General features: G+C 40.2%; 1 protein-coding gene across 1 annotated transcript in view; it reads left to right on the forward strand.

Annotated features, from left to right (window-relative positions):
- The window catches only part of gpc5a (glypican 5a), a 126,466-nt gene that overhangs the window by 73,391 nt on the left and 28,887 nt on the right, over positions 1-24,188 (forward strand). The window contains exon 8 of the mRNA XM_070964692.1: positions 2,256-2,418. Coding sequence (XP_070820793.1) covers positions 2,256-2,418 — 163 coding nt within the window. The remainder of the gene's footprint in view (positions 1-2,255; positions 2,419-24,188) is intronic.

A 24,188-nucleotide genomic window follows, 5' to 3' on the forward strand; every position in this document is an offset into this window, starting at 1 on the left:
AAGAGTTTCATGCAGATCGTGTCATCTGGCGGTGACCACACAAACCAAAAGCACAGGTTTTCTGGATGAAAAGCAAATCTGTTCATTCGTGAAAATGAAGTTTCATTATCCCTCTCAGCTCCTTATTTGCATAAACTCTTTTTTTGTGTATGCTCCTTTCATGTCAGTCAGTGTATTGTCTGATAATGTTCACATTGTTAAAGGATAACACAGGGGGTCCAAAATGTTTGTTATTGTTAACAAAACCCATGAAACCCAAATCCAACAATGTGTCTGCAGATCACACAACACTTTCCTGCCTTGTCTGTGGCTATTGACTCCAGGGCCAATGGCTCTACGTGAAGATCTTTAAAAATAGGTTGGTAATACTTTCACTTTTAAAAACCAGCTAAATAATTTCCTCAAAAAGCCTGATTGAAGACTTTGAAACCTGCATTTATGACAGCAGGATGGCATATGTGCGATCAGCTCAAAATAACATACAGTTAATGAGGGAACATATCCTCTGGTGCTACAGTAGCACTCCCTAATGTGTGCTTGATAGATTTTAAATAACAGTGGAGCTACTTGACAAAGAGAAATGAGCTTATTCAAGCTGTGGCTACACAGGCAATGCTGGTTAGTGACCTTGATGGATTTGATCTTTTAATGATTTTTGTTGGTAATAAAAAATACAGAATATCACCGGCCTAATCCTTTCATTTTGGTCCCTGTTCCTCCAACGTGCAGGAGTAAACTGGGAATAGAAAATATACATTTGGTAGTAAGTAAAGTAAAGTAAATAATTGGAAAATGTTTCAGTTTATCAAAGTCAGCAGAGCTGTGATCAAGTCCAGTGATTCTCCTCACACATCAAAGTTTCTAGAGAATAAAGTTGATTTGAGACTTGACCCTAAAGTCGTGTGGTCGAGTTTACGTATTTACATGTGAAAGAAAACAACACTTTTTCCTCTTACACTCACGTACGTGTATACACAGCCTTATTTATACATACATCTCAGCCTTTCACCTCCTTGCAAACCACAAATAAGTGCATCATAAAGCTCAGGTTGGATGTTGTCTCATATGTGAAGGTTAATTACTTCAAGATGCGGTTTCCTCTGTAACGGGCTCAGAGTCGGCAGCCTTTGAACTGAACATACTGAGCCCTCAAGCGGTGCTCCACCGCCTGCATTGTAGGGCACAAAGTTCAAATTCAGTCAAACTCCCAGACCAGGCTAATCTCAGGCACGCAGAAACTCATTATCACACGATTCATGAAAGTTTGATCGATCTCTGACATGAAAAGAAAGAAAATCATGCCAATTACACACATAGAAGGAGCGCTTGCATTCTGTCCAAACTCTCATCACTTTCCATCTTCTAGCCTGTCACCACTGAGGAGCAGAGACCCCAGACAGGGTAATTATCGGCACAGATATGTCCCCGCTCAGCCATGGCAGCAACCCTGACACTTGCTCCCCTGCACTGAACCACAACAGTAACTAATTAGCATAGACACTACCTTTCTGATCAACACAAAGCAGTGCCTCTTGTTTCCAGTGACGCACCATGAATTTAAATGAGCCAATTAGCGTATGCGTTTCCCCTGGTATCGAGTTCACAAAGTCTTTGAGATTCTGCTGCACAGCAATACAGCAGAAAGTTTAGCTGCCCCGCGGGCCACTGCGGCCAAGAGGGGTGAGCGTCTTGTAACTTCAGGCTATGGATTCATTTAAGTATAGTTTGTAGTTGGTGGCCATTGGGATAATTATTGATGCACATAGTCAGTATGATAAACTTTAATTCAGCAGCCTAAGAATGTGTATTTTATTATTATCATTATTTACCCCTTAAAACTGAGTTTAACTTCTTATTTTTAATGTTGAAAGCACTCATATGAAGAAATCAGGATTCAGCAGAAATGTGGGCAGAAAGTTTTATAAAAAATATGCCATTTGCAGTGCAGCCAGTCTGGAGATTTGCAGTTTTTAATTACTTAAGAGGAGTGTGGCTGATTAGCAGCATAATCAGCAGCTCTTTGCATTTTCTCTTCATTTTCTGATAGCATATTCTGTACTGTCCTTGCCATGAGAGGACCTTGTTCACTGCTGTGAATATTGAATGTGAATATGATATACACATAATGTGGCTCTAATGCTTCTTGCAGCAGGGCATACAAAAACTTTTAAAGTGTGGGCACACAAACAGAGTTAAAACTATTTCAAACTGCCATGAAAAAATGCATATTTCTCTGTGTCTTCATTCACAACCAGCTGTTGCAGGGAAAGTCCATTCCTAAACTGGGGTCGCTGGACCAGATTGAAACAGGAAGTGGAGACACAGAGGGACGTTACAGCGGTGACTGTGATGACGAGGACGGCTGCGGTGGTTCAGGTGGTGGCGAGAATAAGAGGAAAGTCCCCAGAGTCTCCAAGTGTAAGTCTAATCTTTTTTCATTTTGTTGAACAATTAACTAATTAAACTTTTGAGGACATCGCTACCCAGCATACCTTAACGACGGACCCATATTTGTCCCAAAGAGGTAACCTTAAATGACAAGAATATGCCTCTTGAAAGGGGGTATTTATATTGCATAGGTTTGGGTGAAATGGCTGCTGATGGAAAGTAGGTAGAAGCTAAATGTTGTACAAAGCATCTCCTCTCTTTGTACAAAGGTGTTTTTGTACATGATTTCTTATAAGTAATACATAGAATGAAATAGACTGACAGCATAAATACAGCCTGTTAAGTCATAGGCGACATGTATGTACCCCTGCTTATGAGGGGCCGTACAAGCCATAATTCATTCTGGTCCTCTCACATACACATATTTTCTCTCATACTCACATACATTCTCCTTTCACACACATACATTCTCCTTTCACACACTCCTGTTTTCACTCTCACGCACACATACATTCTTCTCTCACATATTTACATTCTCCTTTCACACACATACATTTTCCTCTCACACACTCCTATTTTCACCCTCACGCACACATACATTCTCCTTTCACATACATATATTGTCACTCTTGCACACACATATATTCTCTTAGGTTTGTCGTTATTTAGTTATATGACTGAAACAGGTTTTGCTGCTGATCTCCTCCTTAGTAGTGACAAGCCTAGCTTGCATGCTGGTCCTTCCGCCTGCATTAGTTAGACTGACAACTTGCAGTTAAATTTTCAGTACGTTGTATTCACCTTTTTCTTGGACGGGAGTTCCAGTTGCCAAAGTGTGTCCGAGTCTGATATCGCAAAGACTGCTGCAGATGAACCTGTCACCTGTCGCCCAAGCGACGAGGATATGGATGCGATCGTTTCTGGGGATGATAAAATATTTCTTTAAACCCCAATGGCTTGTTGCACTGCTCGAGACTCCTCTCCACCTTCCATGCTGACTGTGACCTAAACGTGACCCGCCCGCTTGAGCCTCTCAGCCAATCACCGCGCAATAAATGATGGACTTCTTTTTCCACTATACTGACTTCCTTTTCCGCTATACTTTCTCACACATACATGTATTCTTCTCTCACATGCATATATTTTATTTGTACATATACATATATGCCTATTTATTTAGGAGAACGTATGTTCGTGGAAGAGTGACAATATATGCACGTAAAAGGAGAAGTTGTGTCTGTGTGAAAATGAAAATATATGTATGTGAAAGGAGAATGTGTGTGTGTGAAAGGAGAATGTATGTGTGTGTAAGGAGAATTTATGTGTGTGTGAGAGTGACAATATATGTATGTGAAAGGAGAATGTATGTGTGTGTCAAAGTGAAAATATATGTATGTGAAAGGAGAATGAATGCATGTGAAAGGAGAATTCATGTGTGTAAAAGGACAATGTATGTGTGTGAGAGAGAAAATATATGTATGTGAGAGGCGAATATATGTGTATGAGAGGATCAGAATGAATTAAGTCTTGTACGGCCCCTCATACCTGCTTTTTTGTTTCCAATGCATACTTCAATTCTGCTTTTTGCCCATCGACCCTTTCAAATTTAAAGTGAAAATCAAGTTCTCTTGTTCTTGATCAGTGAAGACTATATTTTAGTTAGACTTGTTCGGGTCTCCATTTTATGACAGTCGTAATAATAGTCATTAAAGGTAATAGTTGCTATGGGGACATTATTGCAATCATGGCCCGTTACTTTAAAAATTATTGCTCCCCATAGGATCAGTAACCCCTGATGAATCACAGGAGGAGCTCTCCTTTTCACTTTTCTACCTTTCACACTCTCTTCTCCTCTCCTCTCAGCACACGGAGTCCTCCTCTCCTCTACTCTCCATCAAACATGCTAACAACCTGATTAATCACCTCTCTCGTTTTGCCCACGGCGACAGCGAGGAAGGAGGGGTCATCCAAACAAGCCGTTCTATCCGTTTAAATGTTTCCTTTACTGCTTGTCAGTCTGTCCCGAGGCTTTAGCAGCTCAGGCTCTCGGAAGCTGCTTAACAATCGCTCATCTGAGGCTGTAGGGAGGCTCTGACATTTATCACCCATTACTGTAGAGCCGCCCTTTCCCTGTCATAGGCCAGATCAGCCTGTCTCCCATATTTATGACCCACTGTCTGTTGTGACCTCTGTCAAGCATGTCCCCTGCTGCCTGACCCTCACACAAACACTGAGGATTCTCCACCTGAACCAGACCTCTGGCCGGTCCCTGCAGGATGCTGCAGGGTTTTTAGCATTTATTGCTACAGAATATTTTTCTTTCAGTGGCTGTTTATTGTGCCCATTTTTCTTTGGTTTTTATTGGTGTAGTAGAATTAAATGAATTAGTAGAATTTGCAAGCCAAATATACAGCAGCACTAAAAACATAATGCTTTATTGGCCTCTCTTACTGGAAGAGTCTTACACAACATAAAACAGATTGAAAGTCCAGCAAATACTTACTGTAAGTACTTATCCTTTATGTTTTATGAACAGGAAAAGTCGTGCCTTCAAACATACCAAAGAAAGTACTACTCTTGCACTTTTAATTGGACCTTACCTTTAAAAACAAATATAATCAGCCCGTCTTGTCTTTTTTGATAACATAAAATTGTGTAGTTCTTGTCTTTATCTGCAGGCACAATTTATATGGAAAAGTTTAATCCAAAACAACCTGCAATCCTTCAACCTGCAGGAGTTTATAAAGATTACAGATAAACAAGGATGTCATTATTGTTTGTAACCAACATAGACATATTACACTTTCAGACACAAACTGGTGTATGACACAGGTTAATAAAAGCATGTTCAGCTGTCAAGACTGTCAGTTACTAATAAACACTTTGACCCAAGACCTGATTATGTAGTCAGAATTTTCCTTGTACAGATATGTGTACTAAACAGGGTTGTCAGGCTTCACTGTTCACAGCAAAGCGCCAAGCTGTGACCGTAACTTCACCCTCGGGGGAACATCCTAAGCTCCCAGTGCACTTCTTCAAAAGTGCTTGATGGATGGTCAAACAGCTTTGGAAACCTCCTCCCTCAAACACCTTTCAGACATCGTTCGGGGGGGCTGTTTCCCAACATTTCTGTTACTTCCACACACTGACAATCCGGCGTTCACACCCTGTTCATGCAGCAATCATGCTAGTAAGCTGGGTCTGAACTTCTTTCTCTAGCTCTTTTTTTCTTTCTCACACAACTATTTGTGCCACTTTTCATCTGTACAACCAAGTGCAACACTCTCCATGCCCTCCAGGAGAGTCTGTCTGAGGCCATATTTAAACAATATTGCGTTCCCCCCGTTTCAGTGATGGCAGGATTTTCACTCCACCTTTGAATGCGGCAGTTCAGAATAACTATGGACACTTTTGATTTCTGACCAAATAGTTCTGTTTGAGCAGGACCCATAGACGCAGACCCTTCAGGTGTATTTTGGGGTGGAGGGTGGGGCTTTTGAAATGCCGTATGCACACCAGTAGAAATATCTCGCACACTTCACTTCATTGATTGTAGAAAGTGATCTTCACCCTTTCATAACAAAGCCAAGCACTCCACATCAAACCTTGACCATAGCATTGTCAGATCATCAGGCAAAAGGATGCCGCCTGGCTGACAGGGCCAACAGATCAGAAGAAGCTTCTCTGTGTTGTTTTAGAGGAGATAAGCAAACAGCATATTTTGTTAGAATTTGTCAGACTTGTTGCGTGTGTCCATGTCTCTCTACTCTCCCCTCTTGCTTTTATGCTTTGACCAGGTTGTATTTGATAAGACCCGTCCACTTGAGAATGACAGCCAATCAGAAAAGACCCTCTGACTCTAACACAGATGGCAAACTTCAGGTCTTATTCAGTATAAATTAGATACAATATGCTTTTGGGTCACTTCAAACAGAAAGTAGAATAATCCACATCACAATTTCTGGAGTTTTTCAAATGTGTTTTTTTTTTTTTGGCGCTATCAGCAGCACAAGCTGAGTGTCATCTATTTGCATTATATTCGAGAGAAAACAGACATCTCTACAGCCGATATCTCCAGAACTCGGCAACTCACACCAAAACAATCTGGATGGATAAATAGCACTACAAGAGAAACAAATATACTTTTGATTTTTAGTGTGGCTGGAGTCAGTAGAAGTTGCCTGATGACATCATGTGCTAAGCAGCACATGAATTGATTAGCCACAGCCCACAGCTCATAGGGCAGGGAGATGGTTTGTTGTGTCTGGGATGGGCTGTGATCGTCACACTCATTTAGATCAGACAAGCAAGTAGTGCAGATCTGCATCCGCTGCACTGAGCTCTCACCAAATGTTTTGACAGTCAATACATTAACTTTGTTTTCAAAGGATGGAAAACATAATTAATTTAGTTTTATTTGCTGCTTGAAATACAGCTGAGGGTTCTTAAAAGTTACAGCATCTCACTGTAGCAACAGTTGATAAATTGGCTACCATGAGGCTAAATCACAGTGGTGGTGATACACTATTAATGAACATTATTAGTTTTTATTTCAGTGTTTCTGTGTGCAAAACTTCAAAACAGAAAGCTGAAGAGACAGAAATACAATATTAAATACAAGTACAGAACCAGAAACAAATGCAGCCACAGAACTGGGTAAAATATCCATGAAGGTGAGATGAAAACCAAAGTGCTAATATCATCTCAGCACATACACGATCCAGGCACAGCGTTGAACAGAAATTTAAATAACATGGAATTATTCACGGTCAAATCACAGGGAGAGTGAGAGAGAAGTGCTGAAAACAAAGTGAGAGAGAATATGTAATGTGGTGGTTTGTGTTCCAATCTTTTTCACAGTGTTTATCACTAAAGTTTTAAATCTTAGTCTATGTAGAAGTTACAGTAATGTGCAATGTATTTCCAGCTGCAAGTCTGTCAAAGCAGAGTACAGTGATGTTGCTATAACAGTGCCAGATACCTAAACACCATGTATGATTTAATTTGATTTCTTTCTCTGCAATTATCCCTAATTCCTCTCCTTTCAGCCTTTGATGTTTATCAGCAGAACATGCTGATGATATATCCGCATGATAAGGAAATAAAATGGGAGAAGCTCAATACTGACAATACAAGCCCGATTTAAGGGATTATCCTCATTAAGCAGAATTACTCTTGTGTGAGAGTGCTGTGTGTGTGACAAGAAGCAACAATGTGAGTCACTCATCCTTCAGAAGTATTTCAGGGGTTTTTGACTATTGCAGCAGGGGAGTATTTACTGCATTGCAACTCCTGATCGATGAGCTGCCTGACCGAGTCGCTGGCTTTGTGAAAATGCGTTTTGGCTGCTCTGTTTTTTTGTGTAAACCCAAAGAATTATTGAAAGCGCACAGTGAAAACAGAAAGACTGATTCACTTCACCCCATTCATCATGGTGATGTGTTGCTTGTTCGCAGCTCACCAGGTAGCACCGGCTAAAAAACCCCCCAAAAAACTGGCCAATCTAGACATACTGGAGAGATCCAGGATCTTCATCAGGCCCTGCTTTTGTGGTTCTTACAGAGCTGCCAGTTGGTTCAACAAGCACACTCATCTTTTCCTCCTTAATTAAATTAAGTTTAACACTGATGAGAACCAGCACCTCACTGTCAAAACTATTGTAACATCACAGTGTTGTGTATTTGTGAAGCATCATAACAGGGATCATCGTTACTAATTTATCAAAGACATAATTGGAGCGCACATTAAGAAAAGCTGTATGTCTGTGGATCTTTACTGGTGCGGCTGTGTGTGCTTTGTGCAGGTGTAAAAGGGTTAAACTCCTTAGATGCACTTATTGCACAAATTTGGATCTCTGTGTAATAAGACACTTTTACGTTCCCAATTAAGAGTGGGAAAAGAAATTTTAGCTTTGGTACAAAGAACTTTGTGAGTAAGCTGAAGCCGATGGGTCCCAAGTAGTTGAGATGAGACAATTCTCTGCTGCAGTCCTACTTTATGATTGAGCCTGATGAGATAATTACACACCTGGTTTAATCACATAAAAACCTTGCCTAGCTCAGCATTGAATATAATAAATCCAGTTTTGCCATTTAAGCTGTGGCGCCTTATTAATTGCGACACATTTGTGAGATAATAACAAACATGCCACCAGCTCTGTGAGGCTGTGCTCAAGCACAAGGGCTGAATGATAATGTCAGCATGCCCACAGTGACAGTGATACCATGTAGATGTCATGCAAGTATAATGTTTGCAATGTTCACTATCTTAGTTTGGCATGCTAGCATGCTAATATTTATTGCTATACAGAAAGTACACATAAGCATGATGAGGATGTCATTTATTTGGTCATAAACCAAAGTATTGGACTTTGACCTGATGATGGCTCTAGATGAAATGTCAGAGGGATCACTTAAGTTATTACAATATGTCTTGAGGCAACCCTGCTACCAGAATACATAATAATAAAATTATATTAATAAATAAAGATGCTTCTCTCAAACCCACATGTATCAACCTTCTGGTGGCTCTATAGGAGACGTCAGGGATCCACCGCAGTCATAAGAATTCATCAAACCTTTTAGATGTTTCACTGAATAATTGGAAATTTTGACCTGCTGTTTTGCTGATAGATAAAAGTTAATGGGATCATCAGAGACAAAATATCATGGCAGTCTATCCAACGGTTGTTATGGTTGTTGGGACCAAAGTGGTGGACTGACAGGCATACCAAAACAAACATACAGTTTACAACAAGTAAAGGCTAGAAGACGAGAAACAGAGGTTTTCCTCAATTTCTGTAACCTGACAACAAATCCTGCAGAGAACAACTGAGGGGTTTTTTTTCATGCTCCAGCCCAAACGGGCAGCTTATGCCTCTTATCTGGTCTAGTGAGGTTCAGCTGCAGATGCTGTGACTGCTTGCAGTGTGAGCGTTGTACTGCAAAAAGACATCTGTCAGACACTGTGGCAGCAGGAGAGACACAAATCGATTCCTAGCAAGTAAGCACAATGAGGAGAAGGGGAGAGGCTCCTTTACCATGGCTCTTATTAATTAGTAGTGTCTCAGGAGGAGAGTATTTGATGTTGTTTGAGCTTCTACCTCGCAGGCTCGTGATAAATGACTGCATGTAGGTGTTGCATGTAGAACTCCTCCGCTGTCTAATGTCAAGTGATAATTGGCGTGGCAGCGTTCAATGGGGGATCTGCACACAAACCAATTTCCTGTCATAATTTGCCGTGTTGCATACATTCTGGCTCCAAATGAGAGATCTGACAGATAGGGAATTACATGGAGGCCACTTTGTTGGACATATCCAGTAATAGGTCTATAACGGGGAGCCATTTGGAGTTTTCCTAACATTCCCCATAACACTTTGCTGTGCCTGTTTGAAAGGTCTTTATCCTCATTACAGCGTGAGATCAAATTAGGTCACCTGCTGTGACTCTTGCCCTCCTCTGTGCCGTGATAATGGGATAAAAATCGTGTGTGTATGTGTCTCTCATAAGCTTTTGACCAGTAAGCCTTAGTGGGTGGACTCCTAGGTTGTCCTTTTATCACTTGCTTAAATTAACATGCTGAGCTAATTACTAACCAAGTGATTTATCAAAGACTTTTGTGTCTCAGGAAGATACCTTTCAAATAGTCCAGATCCAAGGTCAAATGCTGTGTATTTAACTGTGAAATACACTACGCAAATAGCAAATTTAGCAGTTCTGACTACATGTAGGTAAATTAAAGAATACTGTTCTAGTTAGTTAGTTATGACAGTATTTCATCAGTTTTCTTCATCGGACACTGTTTAAAGATAACATTATGAATATCAAACTGTTTTTCCTCATTTGGTATTCATGGAACTGCATTCAAAATTATTCTCAGCAGGGTTAGGGTTAGGTCTTCCTCCATTTGGAAAAACATTATTTTTAGTGAAAAATTCTACAAAGCAAAAAGATGAGCCTTAATTGTAGCCATAGTAGTAATGATGTAGGTCAGGTTGTGTTGTGTCAGTCTCATTGATATTGAGGAGCTGCTGGCTTAAACTGATGCTGTAGCTGCAGGGAATGTGATTAAAGCTTTAGCAGCTAATGCTGAAATATGGCTTTGAGATTTAGAACTGGAACTGTAGACCTGTGTAAATGCGTGTTTGGGTGAAAGAATAATCAAGTAAAGCCAGTGTGGCTTGTCAGCCCAGGACCGGACCTTTGCAATCAGACCAGGAAACAGTCACCATTACAAAAACAAATGGGCGCTGAAATGATCCACACCTACTGCTGAAGAAACTAATAGTGCTGTATTAATGCCAAGCAGCACAAATGAACCAGTTGCTAACAGCACACCCCCACCCTTACTGTCTAATACAAGGCAGGGCAATATTAATCATGAAAGACACCCACAAGGGAACAGGGCCCGCTCGCTACCGTCCAACATGGAAACTCCTGTCAAACATCAAAGTCTTGAAGCTGAAGGAACATGTGTGTCAATACACGAGCAAAGCTCAGCAGGGGATTGGAAACAACACCAGAGGCCCAAAGCACCAGCTACTGGAAGACAGAGCTGTCACTGTACCAAGTTGAAACACATAAACTCGAGTACAGTCTGAATTAGAGAGTGGTGGAAGAAGTATTCAGATCGTTTACTTAAGTAAAAGCAGCAGCACTGCACTGTGAAAATACCCCAGAATAAGTTGAAGTGCAAAAAGAAAAAGGGCGTCCATAAGTGTTATGTTGCTGGATTATCATTACTGATGCATTAATGTGTGCCTAGCATTTTGCTGTTGTAGCTGTTTGAGGTGGAACTAATTTGAAGTACTTTTCATGTAGTACTGTTGGGCAGTTTAATCAGTAAATTCATCATATGTGGATTTTTGGAACATCTTGTAGTGTACAAGGTCAACAACACACTGAGCAAATTCATCAGAAACTCAATGGATTTCTGGAGAAAACCACAAAAAGATGCTCTCAAAGTTGATGGCTATTGCATGCTCCTCGCTACTAACCTGCATAGGCTTCAAACCTTTCAGCCAGATAACCATGAAGGATGGCTAAAGGTTCAGGGGTGGGGGGGCTACCATCAGTCACGTCATCTACATGTAAGCCATCAAATTGAATGACAAGAAGATCCACAGTAATGACACTTGGAAGCCATTAGGAATGGAAAAATGTAGCTGGGTGGATGAGAATGGAGGGAGAATAATTGGAACTTAAGTGGGTCGAACTATCAAAAGAGCACATGGCAGACTGGAGACAGGTCAGCCATAGGGAGAGGAGGATAAGCTTCAAGAAAGACTGCTTTGATAAGCATCACCTTGGTACATACAGTATGCTCTGTGGGTTGTAATATATTCAGCTGCTGTTATACAAGCAAACAAAAAAGGGGAGAATTACAGCTGTTGATATCAAGAAACAGACTCACACTCTACAGAGGATTCCACCCAAAGTCCGTCAACCTCTACTGCAGCTGAAGACAGCCGAGGTGAGCGTCAAGGGCACTGTATGAAACACGAAGCAGTCATGAGTGCATTAGTAAAATGGCTCCTGTCATCAGCAGACAGATGAGGTGGCTGCCAGAGATCTCTAGAAAAAGACACCATCTGCCATCAGGGTGGTCCAGAGCTTATGGAACAAATGATTTGATAACAAGAATAAAGTCTTAATTCAGCATTTATTTAAAACTTGCTGTGTCACCAGTTATATTTTTACAACTGCAGATAAAAAGGAAGTTTTTTTCCATTTAGAAATTGCCAATTTATCACGTTGGTGATGGCATTCATCAGTGTGACAAAGCCTAACTTTGTTTTTAACCTTCATAAACAACAAGAAATATCTACCCCTAATGTGAATATGGAGTGCTTTGAAACACCCACAACGTCTGTTTGATCAATCAGCTACAGTCAGTCCCGCAAACTCTGCCTGAAGTCACACTGGCCTCATTGGCCCGAAGATGATCCCAATGATGGCCATTGCTGCTGCATCTAATATTTAGGAATTACGTGCAAGTTAATTTCATTTTTATACCACAGCCAAACAGTTTGGATACTTAAAACTCGGCTGAAATAAAACCTCTATAGCCAATGGATTTATCTTGAGCTGAAAAACCTTTGGGAGTTATTGGCCAAGCGTGTGCTATATTTTCTCATAAAACCACTGGCTGCTCTGTGTAACCTTTGCTGCTTAACCAGTGATGAGAGAGAGAAACCACTCCAAGATTGGTTACTCTTAGACCTGCAATCTCAGCGGGAGACTCAAGACAAAAGAAAGGAAAAGGAAAGAAGGTCCAGTCTGCAGGTTTGTACTGGCAGACATTGATATAGTATTCACAGTTATGGGTTGTTAATGCAGAGGCCAATACAGTAAGTCTTCCTCTTTCATGGAATACGCCAGGTTTCTACAGGGTCCCAGAACGGACAAACCAAACACTGCACCTTTCACATTTTTCACATTTTAGTGGATGCAATAGGTTCCTTCAGCTTGGAAAGGGAGAGATTAGGCAACGGCTGTTCACTGAACGCCACTGAACCCAACACACTGGTCCTTTAACACATTCAGTATAGTGTCCTGCCTACAGGCTTCAGCCCCAAACATATACAGTATATAAATATGGAAAGGCAGAGTAACAAAGTTATATTATCAAATTCAGAGCGCCACCAGACAAATTATACGCACCACACTTGTGTTCGGTTGAATCAGTTCCTCAGAGCTGTGAATAGACCTGGGTATGTTTCCTTGGTGACTTTAGACCCATCTTAGTCTTTATGTGTAAAAGTTATGTGCTCTGCCGTGATGTTTTCTCAGTCTGCTCTGGTGCTTTCTCAGTTGAATTTAGGTTACCTTGACATGCCCTAGATTCTAAACTACCTTAAACAACACATTAACCCCACTGCCTCCCACTCATCCACAGATTGTTCGAGGTTTTAGCTTCACTGTGGGATTAGTTTATGTAATCAGTCTCTTGTGACTCATCACGAACGCCTCCCCCGTTTTCTGTGGGCTTATCTAACTCATATGGATAATCGTGCACCTTTCTTCAACTCAGCCTGCTTTCAACTATTGGAACTAATAGATGAGACTGACTTATCAATGTATTTATTTATTTATTTTTTCAGACTGAAATTAAAGAGGTAATGTAAGCAAAATGAAAACAGTGTCCATGAAGCTGTGCACTCTGATATGCTTTAACATTTAAAACATCTGAAACTTTATGCTTCATGGATATCTAAAGCAGAGAAACTATGTTCAAATACACATAGATATATCACCTTAATGCAGGTTTCTGCCATAAGAGCCCCTCAATAGTAATAATAATAGTTGATCAATTTTCTCTTTTTCAATAATAAATGATGAGGTGAAGGGATTTGTCACTAATGACCATTAACATAGATTATTGGTCACGTGACCAGCCTTACTTTCTACTTTCCAAATACTGCAGAGCTTTTTGTCTTTATTTCATGCCCTTGTTCAAGTACAAAGAAAAAAAAAAGTTGTTGCCTTTTTACCGATAGGAAAATTTGTACCCTTTCAGAGAAGTAAGCTGCAAAGCAGGCAGATGAAAGCATACAGATTAATATCTGCTGTGCATTAACATCAACTTTCAGATGAAATACACACCTTGTTGAACATCACTACCTGCTCTCACTCAAACCGCACTGAAAAACCATGATAAAAATAAAATGCAATTGCTCTTTGATTTGCCACAGTGAATATAATGACATTATTCTTCTTCTAAAATAAGAGAAACCTTGCATTTTTTTTTTATCATTTCCCGTCCAGGTGTTTGTGTTTTTTTTAAGCAAAGCTTTTAATCCACACTAAGTTGTTATTATCTTCAATGGCACATTCCTGTTTTTCAATCATTTTCTCAGACCGTGCTTGATTTAATGGCGGGCTTAATGAGCTGCGGCTTGCATGTGGAAGGACATCTCATTGTGTTAATGAACCATGAAAAGGGCAAGCACACATCATTGTGCGAACTGTTTTAATAATCAGCTCCGTGTCAGGCACACGGTCCATCCACCAAAAGTCTGCTCTATCAATAACCACAGATGCTGAACGTTTCATTAAGGCAACTTATTCCCTAATGTCCCTGCAGCCATTTGGTACTGACCCTCCTGCCTGTCTCCGCCTTGTCTGTCAGGGCCTTGCTCGCTGTCTGTGTGCCACCAAGTCCATAGATGCTTTCAAGGCTATGTTGCTTGGCTACAGTTTCTCCATTGCAAGCTCAGATGTGATCTTAAATTGGCAAAACAGCTTCCCTATAATGATTTATTTAATGAAAAATGAAATGGAAGTTAATATTTAGATGTTTCGTTACATAACAACTGATGTTCTTAGTATCTCATTTGTGTTCACTTCCAGTCACACTGGGTAGAAATTTAACCTTTAAAGCAAAAACAAGGCTGTAAATCTTGCGGCTATGTGAGGCTGTACTTGGGCACAGCTGTGCTTCGGGCTCAATGCTAACGTCAGCAATGCTAAAATGCTTTCATTGACAATACAACGATGTTGATGTTTAGTAGGTATAACGTTTACCATGTTGACTCTCTTAGCTTTTTACAGATGCAGCTATCTAGAACTGCTGGTTGGCCCGTGACAGGACCCATGCAGATCAGTGGCACATCCCCACTGGGTTCCTGCTGGGTCCTTGGCTGAAATGAGACCCCCTCCGCATGCTGTAGTGAGTGTGGTTCCGCCTCATAACGCCCCTATAAGCACCATGTGTGGAAACCTGCTGAAACGCTCTATCTATCCACCAAGAGGAACACTGATTATAGAAGCTGAAACAGTTTGCTGGTTATCAGACCGCTGTGCTGTGACCGTTTTAAGTTTGCCCATTGCCACCAGACATTTTCATTGACCCAGTGCGCCGGAAATCAGCTGCTCTTATCATATTTGATGTGTATGAGAGAGTGTGCATCCCACACAGAGCATACTTGTCGTGAAGCACTTGTTATTATAGACAACTCTTAACACAGCTGCTTGAAAAGACGACACATTCTCACCAGGCCATCGGGTTATATTGGAGGTAGAGAGGTGAAAATGTATATCATTTCGCTATTCAGCTGCCTTAATGACTGACCCAAACATATGCAAACACAAATCCTCTGAAGAAGAAAAAATACATGCTGACGTTTGCTAGTTAGCACAAAACACAAAGCGTAACCGAGGCTGATGGGAATGCCATTCGTTTTGCAGGTATTTTATCATAAATGATACAGTTTGATGGAGTGGAGAAGATGATGACGGGAGACAAGTATTACTAATCATGTCTGGGTCAATGTGTCTACCACATTACATGGCAATCCATTCCTGTAGTTGTGGCGACAGCTCACTTAAAATTAACAATGTCAATCTCATGGTTGGGCTAGAGGTAAGGTCAGGGGATCACCAATTTCATTAATGTCTGTACAAAATATCATAGCAATATACCTAATAGTTTGTTAATATATTTCAGCCTGAACCAAAGACCTGACTGGCCAACTGATGTTGCCGTCCAGAGCCACGCAGTCGCTCCAAAAAACATTTGTGGTGCGGCCGCAGGGATATTTATTTCTAAAATTCAGCTTTGCTGCCATGTAGCAACATTTCATGTTTGAAAGTGGGTAGAAAGTGGTTGTAACGGTTCTAAAATCCACTTCACTTACAATAACACGAGTCGCTCTTTCCCCCTGTGTCAAAAACATTCAACAAGGTCAGAAATGTAGTCTGAAATAAAAAATGGATTACCACTGAAATCAGCCCTTTTTTTTCTACCAAATCGTGCATTGCATCTTGTGGCAACATGAAATTCGACTTTGCATGACCCACGCCACTTATCAGCACGGTGACACATGACATGCAGGTTTCTGTCTCCTTCCTCTTCATGTCCTCTGAAAATTTCACTCAGCCTTCATCCCCAGACCTCCAAGGTCATCTTTGGATGTGCATCGGCAGCCCTGGCAGACCCACGCGCTGCTCTCCAATCATTCCTCCTCTCTGTCTGCCTGCCCTGCCAGGCAGAAAAAAACATATCTACTGTATGTCTGCTGCAAAAGCCCTCAGCTCACCCTCTTCCTCAATTGTATGCACACCCACAACCACATCTGCACAAAGGCATACATGGACACACACTCTCTCAAACACACTCGCTGACAGAAACACATCAGGTGAACCGGTGAAAATCTGAGTCGCCCAGCAGGAACAAGGTGTCTGAATCTGCTCAGACTGATGTTTTGTGTTGACCTTCAGTGATAATGGATGAGAAATAATGGAAAAGGCTGATATCTAGGCAGGAAACATTGCTGCATGAGCTTTGTGTTTGTCATGGCCATGAATGAAGGGGACAGGTCTGATGATGTTACTTAGATTTTGGTTGTGATTTATTGCACACCAGCAGTCACATTATCATTAAAAGCATGGTTTCTCAATGGACCCTCGTCTGGCGCGTAAATGCACCCACTATCCTTCCGTTTAAATAACCTGCATTTGATTGCCCTGATCCAGGTCTGCATCAGTGCACTGGAATAAGTGCCGGATGGTTTATAAAGCTCTCCATTCTACACAAAAAGAGTGATTTCTTCTTTGAGTAGTCATGAGCATAAACGACATAACGGTCAGATATTTCAAGTATTTGCTTTCACTTAAGTTTAAAATTCTAAGCGAATGGTCTGTTTGCTGATGATGAAATACAGGCTAACATATCCTGACTCGATCAAAATATCCCAATATAGGCATTAAACTGTAAATGATAAATCAGCAGTCAGTGTTTTCCCACTGGTTCTGCACAGGCAGTCACATTTATTCAATATGAATGCACCATTGCTGTTTGTGATGTATTAACTATTAAAAAACTCATGGCTGGCCATGAGGGCCGCCTCCTCCTTCTATGTCAAAGTGAACTGTGTTAAAGAGAGCCAGGCGTACTGCTCATACTAACCCACTGCCTTGAACATACAGCAGCTTCAGCTAATCTTTCCAGTGCTGGAAAGATTAGCTGATTAATTGATTAGTCAGTCCATAGAAAAATAATTGGCAGCTCTTTTGATAATCGATTAACTTAAAAAAAAAAAAAAAAAAAAAAAAAGAGCCAAGCCAAAGACTTCTCAAATTCAAGAATCTGGCTGCTTGTCTTTGTCATGTGTAATGCTGAACTGAACATCTTGAAGATTTCACCTCTGATGGGAATTTTCACACTATTTTTTTTTGTAGATTTTGTAGATTAAACAGCTAATTAATAGAAAAAATAATCAGTTTTAACCTGTTAGTTGCAGCTCTGTATCATCCATTACTCATCAAAAACAACTCCGAGGACAACATCCACCACACCAAATATTCCTACGATACTATTTATATGATGTGATAGTGCTTTAGCAAATTACAATATTAGAACTCATTAAGCATGAGTTAGACCACCACGCTGCTGTTGGTTTGCTCCTTTTTCTGTTGGCTTTTCCAAGCATGAATTCGCAATTGACTGAAGTAGTGTTGTTTTTGCCGGCCTGTTTTAGTTTTAGTCTTAGTCTAGTCTTTGTGTCAAGCTGTCATTTTAGTTTTTATTAGTTTTAGTCACGTTCATTCTCTTTTTAGTCTAGTCAAGTTTCAGTCGACTAAAAGTCTGAGCATTTTAGTCTTATTTTAGTCAGAATTATCCGTGACTACTTTAGTTTTAGTCGATGAAAACTGATGACATTGTAGTCTAGTTCAGTCAATGAAAATCGTATTTTAGTCTCTTTTTAGTAATGCAATTCTATTTAACCCAGTCAATATAGTATAGGTACCTCGTAGTATAGACGAAATAGATAGTATAGATAGATAGTATAGATAGTATTTTCTTTTAGCCAAACCCATTTCACAAGTCAAACAAGGTTGTCTTATTATTATATTGTTACCTTATAGATTCAAGAATACATCCATTCCAGACATGAAGAGGCTCTGATTTGAATTTACAATGTATGTCTACAATGTATGTATGAATTTACAATGAGAATTTACTGTTCTCTTAGTCAGCTGTCTGTTGTTAACGCTGCATCTTCTAAATAACGCCGCGAGTGGGGATCGAGGAAGTGAAGTCGCTGCAACTGCGCAGTGCGACCTGATGCAGCCACTGAAGTGAAACACAGGAAACAGAAATACTGCAAACTAATAATAACAACGCGACTAAACGAGACGAAATAACGTCAGAACATTTCGTCTCGTTTTAGTCAACGAAAATGAAGAGACATTTTAGCAGAGTTTTTATTTTATAAACCACATTTAGTCTCGTTTTTATTCGTCAGCAATATTGCATTATTTATTTAATTATAGTTATCGTCACATGACCAGCATTTACGTTGCGTCTCGTTTTCGTCACGTGATAAAGATTCGTTGACGACGATATTTAGTCATAATTTTCGTTAACGAAAACAGCACTAGACTGAAGTCATTGTTGTTTTCTTGGAAGCTACCAGAGCTAATGAGGGCTTTGTAACACAGTCCAATATCCTGCTGGAAGTACCCTTTTGAAAAAAGGGGAGACTGTGGCCATGCAGGGATGCTCCTGGTCAGCGGCTGAGAATGGTGTAGCATTTAAATGATGTTCAGCTGGCATTAAGAGGCCTAATGTGTGCCAAGAAACACTATTCACAGGATTACACCGCCATCACAAGTTTGGTCATTTGACACAGATCCAGGACACTATTTACAACTATCACCCTGCATCAACGTGTTGCAACAGTAATCCAGGGTTTTGAGCATGGCAAAGCTTTTCCACTTTTCAGTCATCGAGGTTTGGTGAACACATGCCCTCTCTAGCCTCATTTTCTTCTCAGTGGCTGCCAGCGGTGGAACCTTTTAGGGTCGTTTGGTGCTACAAACCACACATTTTCAAGGTTCAACAAGATGTGGCACTGAAACGTCCTGCACCTTGCTGTTGTGCTGCACTTTTATTCATGTTCCTGTGGCCTTCCCGTTAGCCTGAACGACTCTATTTTCTTTTGACCTCCCTTCCCGACGAGAGTGTTGACCCACAAAATTACTACTGACTACATATTGCTCTTAAGTATTTCAATTGCTTTAAGCTCTAGACGCTGTTGCAAACCAACATCTCAGGGGAAAGGCAGCTATTTGGGACTAGATGTCCTTCCCATTCTTCTGATTAATCAAACAGCACTGACCACTTGACTCTGTCTACATGCTGATATTGAGTTTCAACCACATACTTTGATATTTGGAGATGGCTGTTTAAGTGAGCAAGTGAAAATAATAATATGAAGTGGATGTGGCTCCTTTGGCTGAGCGCAGCTCTATCAATATTTGTGCAAGAGCTATAAGAGCTATAAGCCTCAGAAACAAATAATGCTATCTGACAAAAAGCTGATTCTTGAGCTGCAGAGACTGAGAAGAAGACAGAGCATTTGACAGTGATAACCATCTGGAGCAGAAAATGTACCAGTGTCAACAGTGCTGCAACCACACGATCATATCAGTCAGATATCAGAGGGCTGATATGTGTCAGTGATCTGTGATCCCCCTCTGGGAATCACATTTTTTTTTCCTGGGTTTTCTTCCTCAAGACCCACAATTACACATTTTCCACGTCAGAGTGATTGAATGTCACAACGCTGTGGGCTCTCAAACACTCTCACTTCTCTCAAATCACAATCACTTTGTATGCAAGGCACACACACACACACACACACACACACACACACACACACACACACACAGACTCACACACTGTCCACCGGCGAAAAGCATAAATAGGTGCACCTGCAAGCTTCTGTCTGAGCTGCAGTAAGTTGAGTCTAGCTTTTGGAAACAAAATGTAAATGTGAATGTAAGTAGTGCATATCTATTCTTATCAGTCAACCAACACCGATTTAGCTCCACGAAATAACGTTCAATACACTGTGATTCAAATCTGTACGATTCAGCTCAGATTCAGATTTAACTCAATTTAGCCAATTTGATTTGATTCAATATTTGTGATTATACATATAAATTGTTGAACTCTGCATTAATTCAAACATTGATTTTTGACTGGAAGCTGACAAATGAAGACAAATCAATATCTCATCACGTTTTCTTTCAGATTTATTAGGACTAAGTTGTCCAAGCGCCTGCTTCCACACCAAATGTGATAAACAGCAATAAATAAAAATTAAGCTTTAGATATTGCAGAATACACACCTTATTGCTATCGTTTTACACTGTAGTACTAATTGATGATTTATGACTGCCATCCATTATATTCACTCTCACTCTTGTCACAATTTGCAAAGCTGGAAAATAGATATATCTTGTTTAGAGATGCTTTCAAATGCATCCAGTCCTCTGAAAACCGAAGGACAGCCTGTAACCAGAGTGAGAAAATGTCAGAGCTCTGCACTAATTGTACAGGAAGCGTCACTGTGTGTTTTAGTCAGTCAAACATCGTCACAAGGCTGAAGGAATTCACAGATAAGAGACCACACTATCCGTCACCTTTAAGAAGGGAAGGAATTAAAGTGTGTTAAGCCCTGAATTAGTTCACCTCCAACTGTTTTTAAAATTGAGCAGGATTTCTGTATAATCAGTCGTCATTGACATGTAACAAACTGTCATGAGCTTGTTCTGATATCCTGAGAGAAGTACATATTGTGACGGCTGTAGTCTTGACTGAGACTGCTGTAATATAAATAAAACTGAACGTTGCAGCAGAGCAGCCAGGCCATATTGTCTGCATCCTCACAGCCATCTGCAGCTCTGTATTTTTTTTCCTCTCATAGTGGAATTGCATAAAGGGATGCTGCCAAACAAGTGTCTTGTTTGAATAAACTTTATTCGTATTATCAAATGACAAAACCAGCGGCAGGTTCTACGTTCAGTGTGAGCAGCCACGTCTTGACCTTGTTAATTGAATTGTGCGGCGTGAGCGTAGGTCGTTTGGCCGTGCTGGAAGGCCAATCAAAACGTAATACAAGAGAGTACAAGAAGAATAAAAACAGAAAGCATCTGCCAAGCTTGCAGTAAGTGATCTGGCTTACTGTATTTTCTGTTTCATCCAGATTGCATCATGTTTTTGTCGAGCATGCCGGTGAGCACAGTGTTTGTGCTCAGGAAAAACATCTTGTACCATTCAAGCTATTTTATAATCCAGTTTTCTGTGACAAAAACAACAATACACAACGAATTGTATGCAACTTTCAACATGTTAATGTGACACCCATCAGGATGTGCAGTTCTCAAGTGTAAAAAACGAGTTAAGTCATGCATATGTGGAAACCTGTCACACACATGTAGTCAACCTTTGCCTGCTCTCTGCTCAGCACTGCTGCTGGTGCAGAAACTGGGAGTACAAGCCGCTCTTAGAAGAAGAAATTTGGTTCGGATCAGAGCTTCCTCATGGATTGGGAGCTTGTTGTATGAAACGTGACTTCTAAAAATTTGTATTAAATGTTAAGTGATTGTGCTGCTTCATGTTTTGCATAACGAGCCACACGGGATTTAATTGCCAGCTCGTTATGAGCACACATTCAGTTCATAGCGTAGTCAAATGCATGTTGTCCTGAAAGTGCTGCAAATACTTTCGGTTTTGATGAAACATAATTGTAGGTTTCAGCTTTAATAATATGCCATATTGTCACTTGCACCACACAAACAACACACAGAGTAAGTCAGCAGGCCCTGGAGCACAGCAGCCCGGCAGAGTAAGGGCCTTATTAAAGCAAACAGTTAAACTGGCTTTTGTGCTTCTTTTTGGAGCACGAAGAAATGTTTTCCATCTCAAGCCAAATTTCAAATTTTCATTTGAATGCTTCCAATGAATGAATGATTGTGCAGTAAAAGGCGCACATGCCAAAACTGGAGCGGTTGGCACACGCAGGAGATGTTTTTGTGGTTTGTGCAATAGGTTTTCTTTATTCCTTTTCAATTAACTTTGAGAGGTTGAGGCAGTGCCTAACAATGAGAGGGACATAAAACATTTCAGGAATAGCATAATCCATATTTCCTAAAGACCTGAATTACAGAAAGCCTTATTAGTCTACATGTGTCAACTGCCAAAGCCATACGAGGTAAAAACAGAGTAATAAAACAAATGCTCTGAGTGCTTTTATATGCAGTGAAAACCTGTTAACAGGGTCAGCTTTTGCCAGGTGTTTAATGGTCTCAGTTTGTTTGCTGCCAATGAATAATGAACTTTTACTCCTCAGTAATTGTTCCATCAAACACGAGAGGCTAATGTCCTGACACATTTTAGGTAAGAGTTAAAAAAGAAATCTCTCTTTGGCTGTTGCAGCTGAATATTTGTTGTTGAAATGTGCCTTTTTTGCGCATTTGCAAGCACAATGCAGTGTAAGTGCATAAATATTTTTTTCGTCATCGCATAAGTCCAAAGTGCCTGTAATCAAAGTAATTCCTCACTGACCTCAACATTTTGCTTGAAATTGATTTCACTGCTATTCAGAAACACTTTCTTGAGAAGTGAAAGTGAAATAAAGTCAAAGATAATGTTGTGGGTGGGTTTTGAGCAATTAAATTCTCCATTAAGACTGATGTTGAAAGTGTCTATTATCTCTCCAATTGCTTTTTGAATTTTACTGTAGAAAGCAGCCTTGACATTGCTTTTATTATGTACTGTTTATTATGGCTATGGCCTCCCAAAGCACTATACACTGCAGAGGAGGTTTCATTACATTTCACATTTCTGCCAATAAATGAGTGGAAGGTTTTCTGTGGATCCTGTGAGTGCTGTGTCAAATTTTACAAAGCGACATCCAGGTTCAATGTGAAGGTTTTTTGTATACATAAACAAAAGGAAGACGAAAGTTAATTGATAGATATAAGTGCACCAACAAGGTTTGGCAAACAAAATCAGTGTCGTGCTCCTTTATGCACCATCAGCAGCCCTTTTTCCACGTCTCCTCCGGTGTATTATCAGTTTCTCCGTATCTTGATATATCACAGAGCTCATCAAAACACCTTGTATTCATTTTGTGAGCTTATTTTTGAAGTAGCTTTTTTTTTTTTGCTCAAGTTGAGCCTGTATGATTTCAGTCAAAGATGTATTAAAGTAGCTTATTTGGCTAAATCAGATTCTCATCTTTGATTTAGTTTGTTTTTGCAACTTCATGGATATTTATTAACAATTACCTCTTAGATTTAAAATGATGATGCTGGTTATCATCTGCATCACCAAGCGACCAAAGACGTGTATTAAAGACAAGTTTTTTTTGTAAATAATTTGATAAAAAGTTAAAAGCACCTCAAACTAAACTGATGAATTTATTTTAATGTTGTATTTTAGTAACTCTTCTTTATGCTGAATCAAATTTTCAGTCGCTTGATTTTATTCCATCCTTTTCATCACAGTCCTTCACCAGGGTGGCCCCTTTCAACGTCCTCACCCTTGTAAGATTTCTATGTTGTGTGGTATGTCAAGGTTTTCCTGGTGAATTATTTTGATGAACCATTAGAAATACTAATCAACTCCAATCAGAACTAGTTTAATTCTACAAAATCACCTTTATTTTTTCTGCAGACATGTCACGGCAGGACGAGCGCTGGTGTAATTCATTCCATTAACATTAACCGTCAGTTCGAGGGCCCGTGCATTATGCGCACTGGCTCGCTGATATGCTTCGTCAATGCATTTATACTGTCACTGTGTAAATGCAACAGATCCATCATTAATGCAATTTGTCAAACTTTTTTCTGCTCTCAAAATGTCTCCTGTGGAAAAGGTCTATTGTCTCAAAGCGAATAAATGTAATGGAATATGTTAATCTGCACCTGTGCCTCCAATACTGGCAGACAACGACGGTGGGTCTTTCATACTAAACAAAGACTCTATATACAGTAAGTTCAAACAG

The sequence above is a fragment of the Chaetodon trifascialis genome, chromosome 1 (genome assembly GCF_039877785.1).
Source record: "Chaetodon trifascialis isolate fChaTrf1 chromosome 1, fChaTrf1.hap1, whole genome shotgun sequence".
NCBI lineage: Eukaryota > Metazoa > Chordata > Actinopteri > Chaetodontiformes > Chaetodontidae > Chaetodon > Chaetodon trifascialis.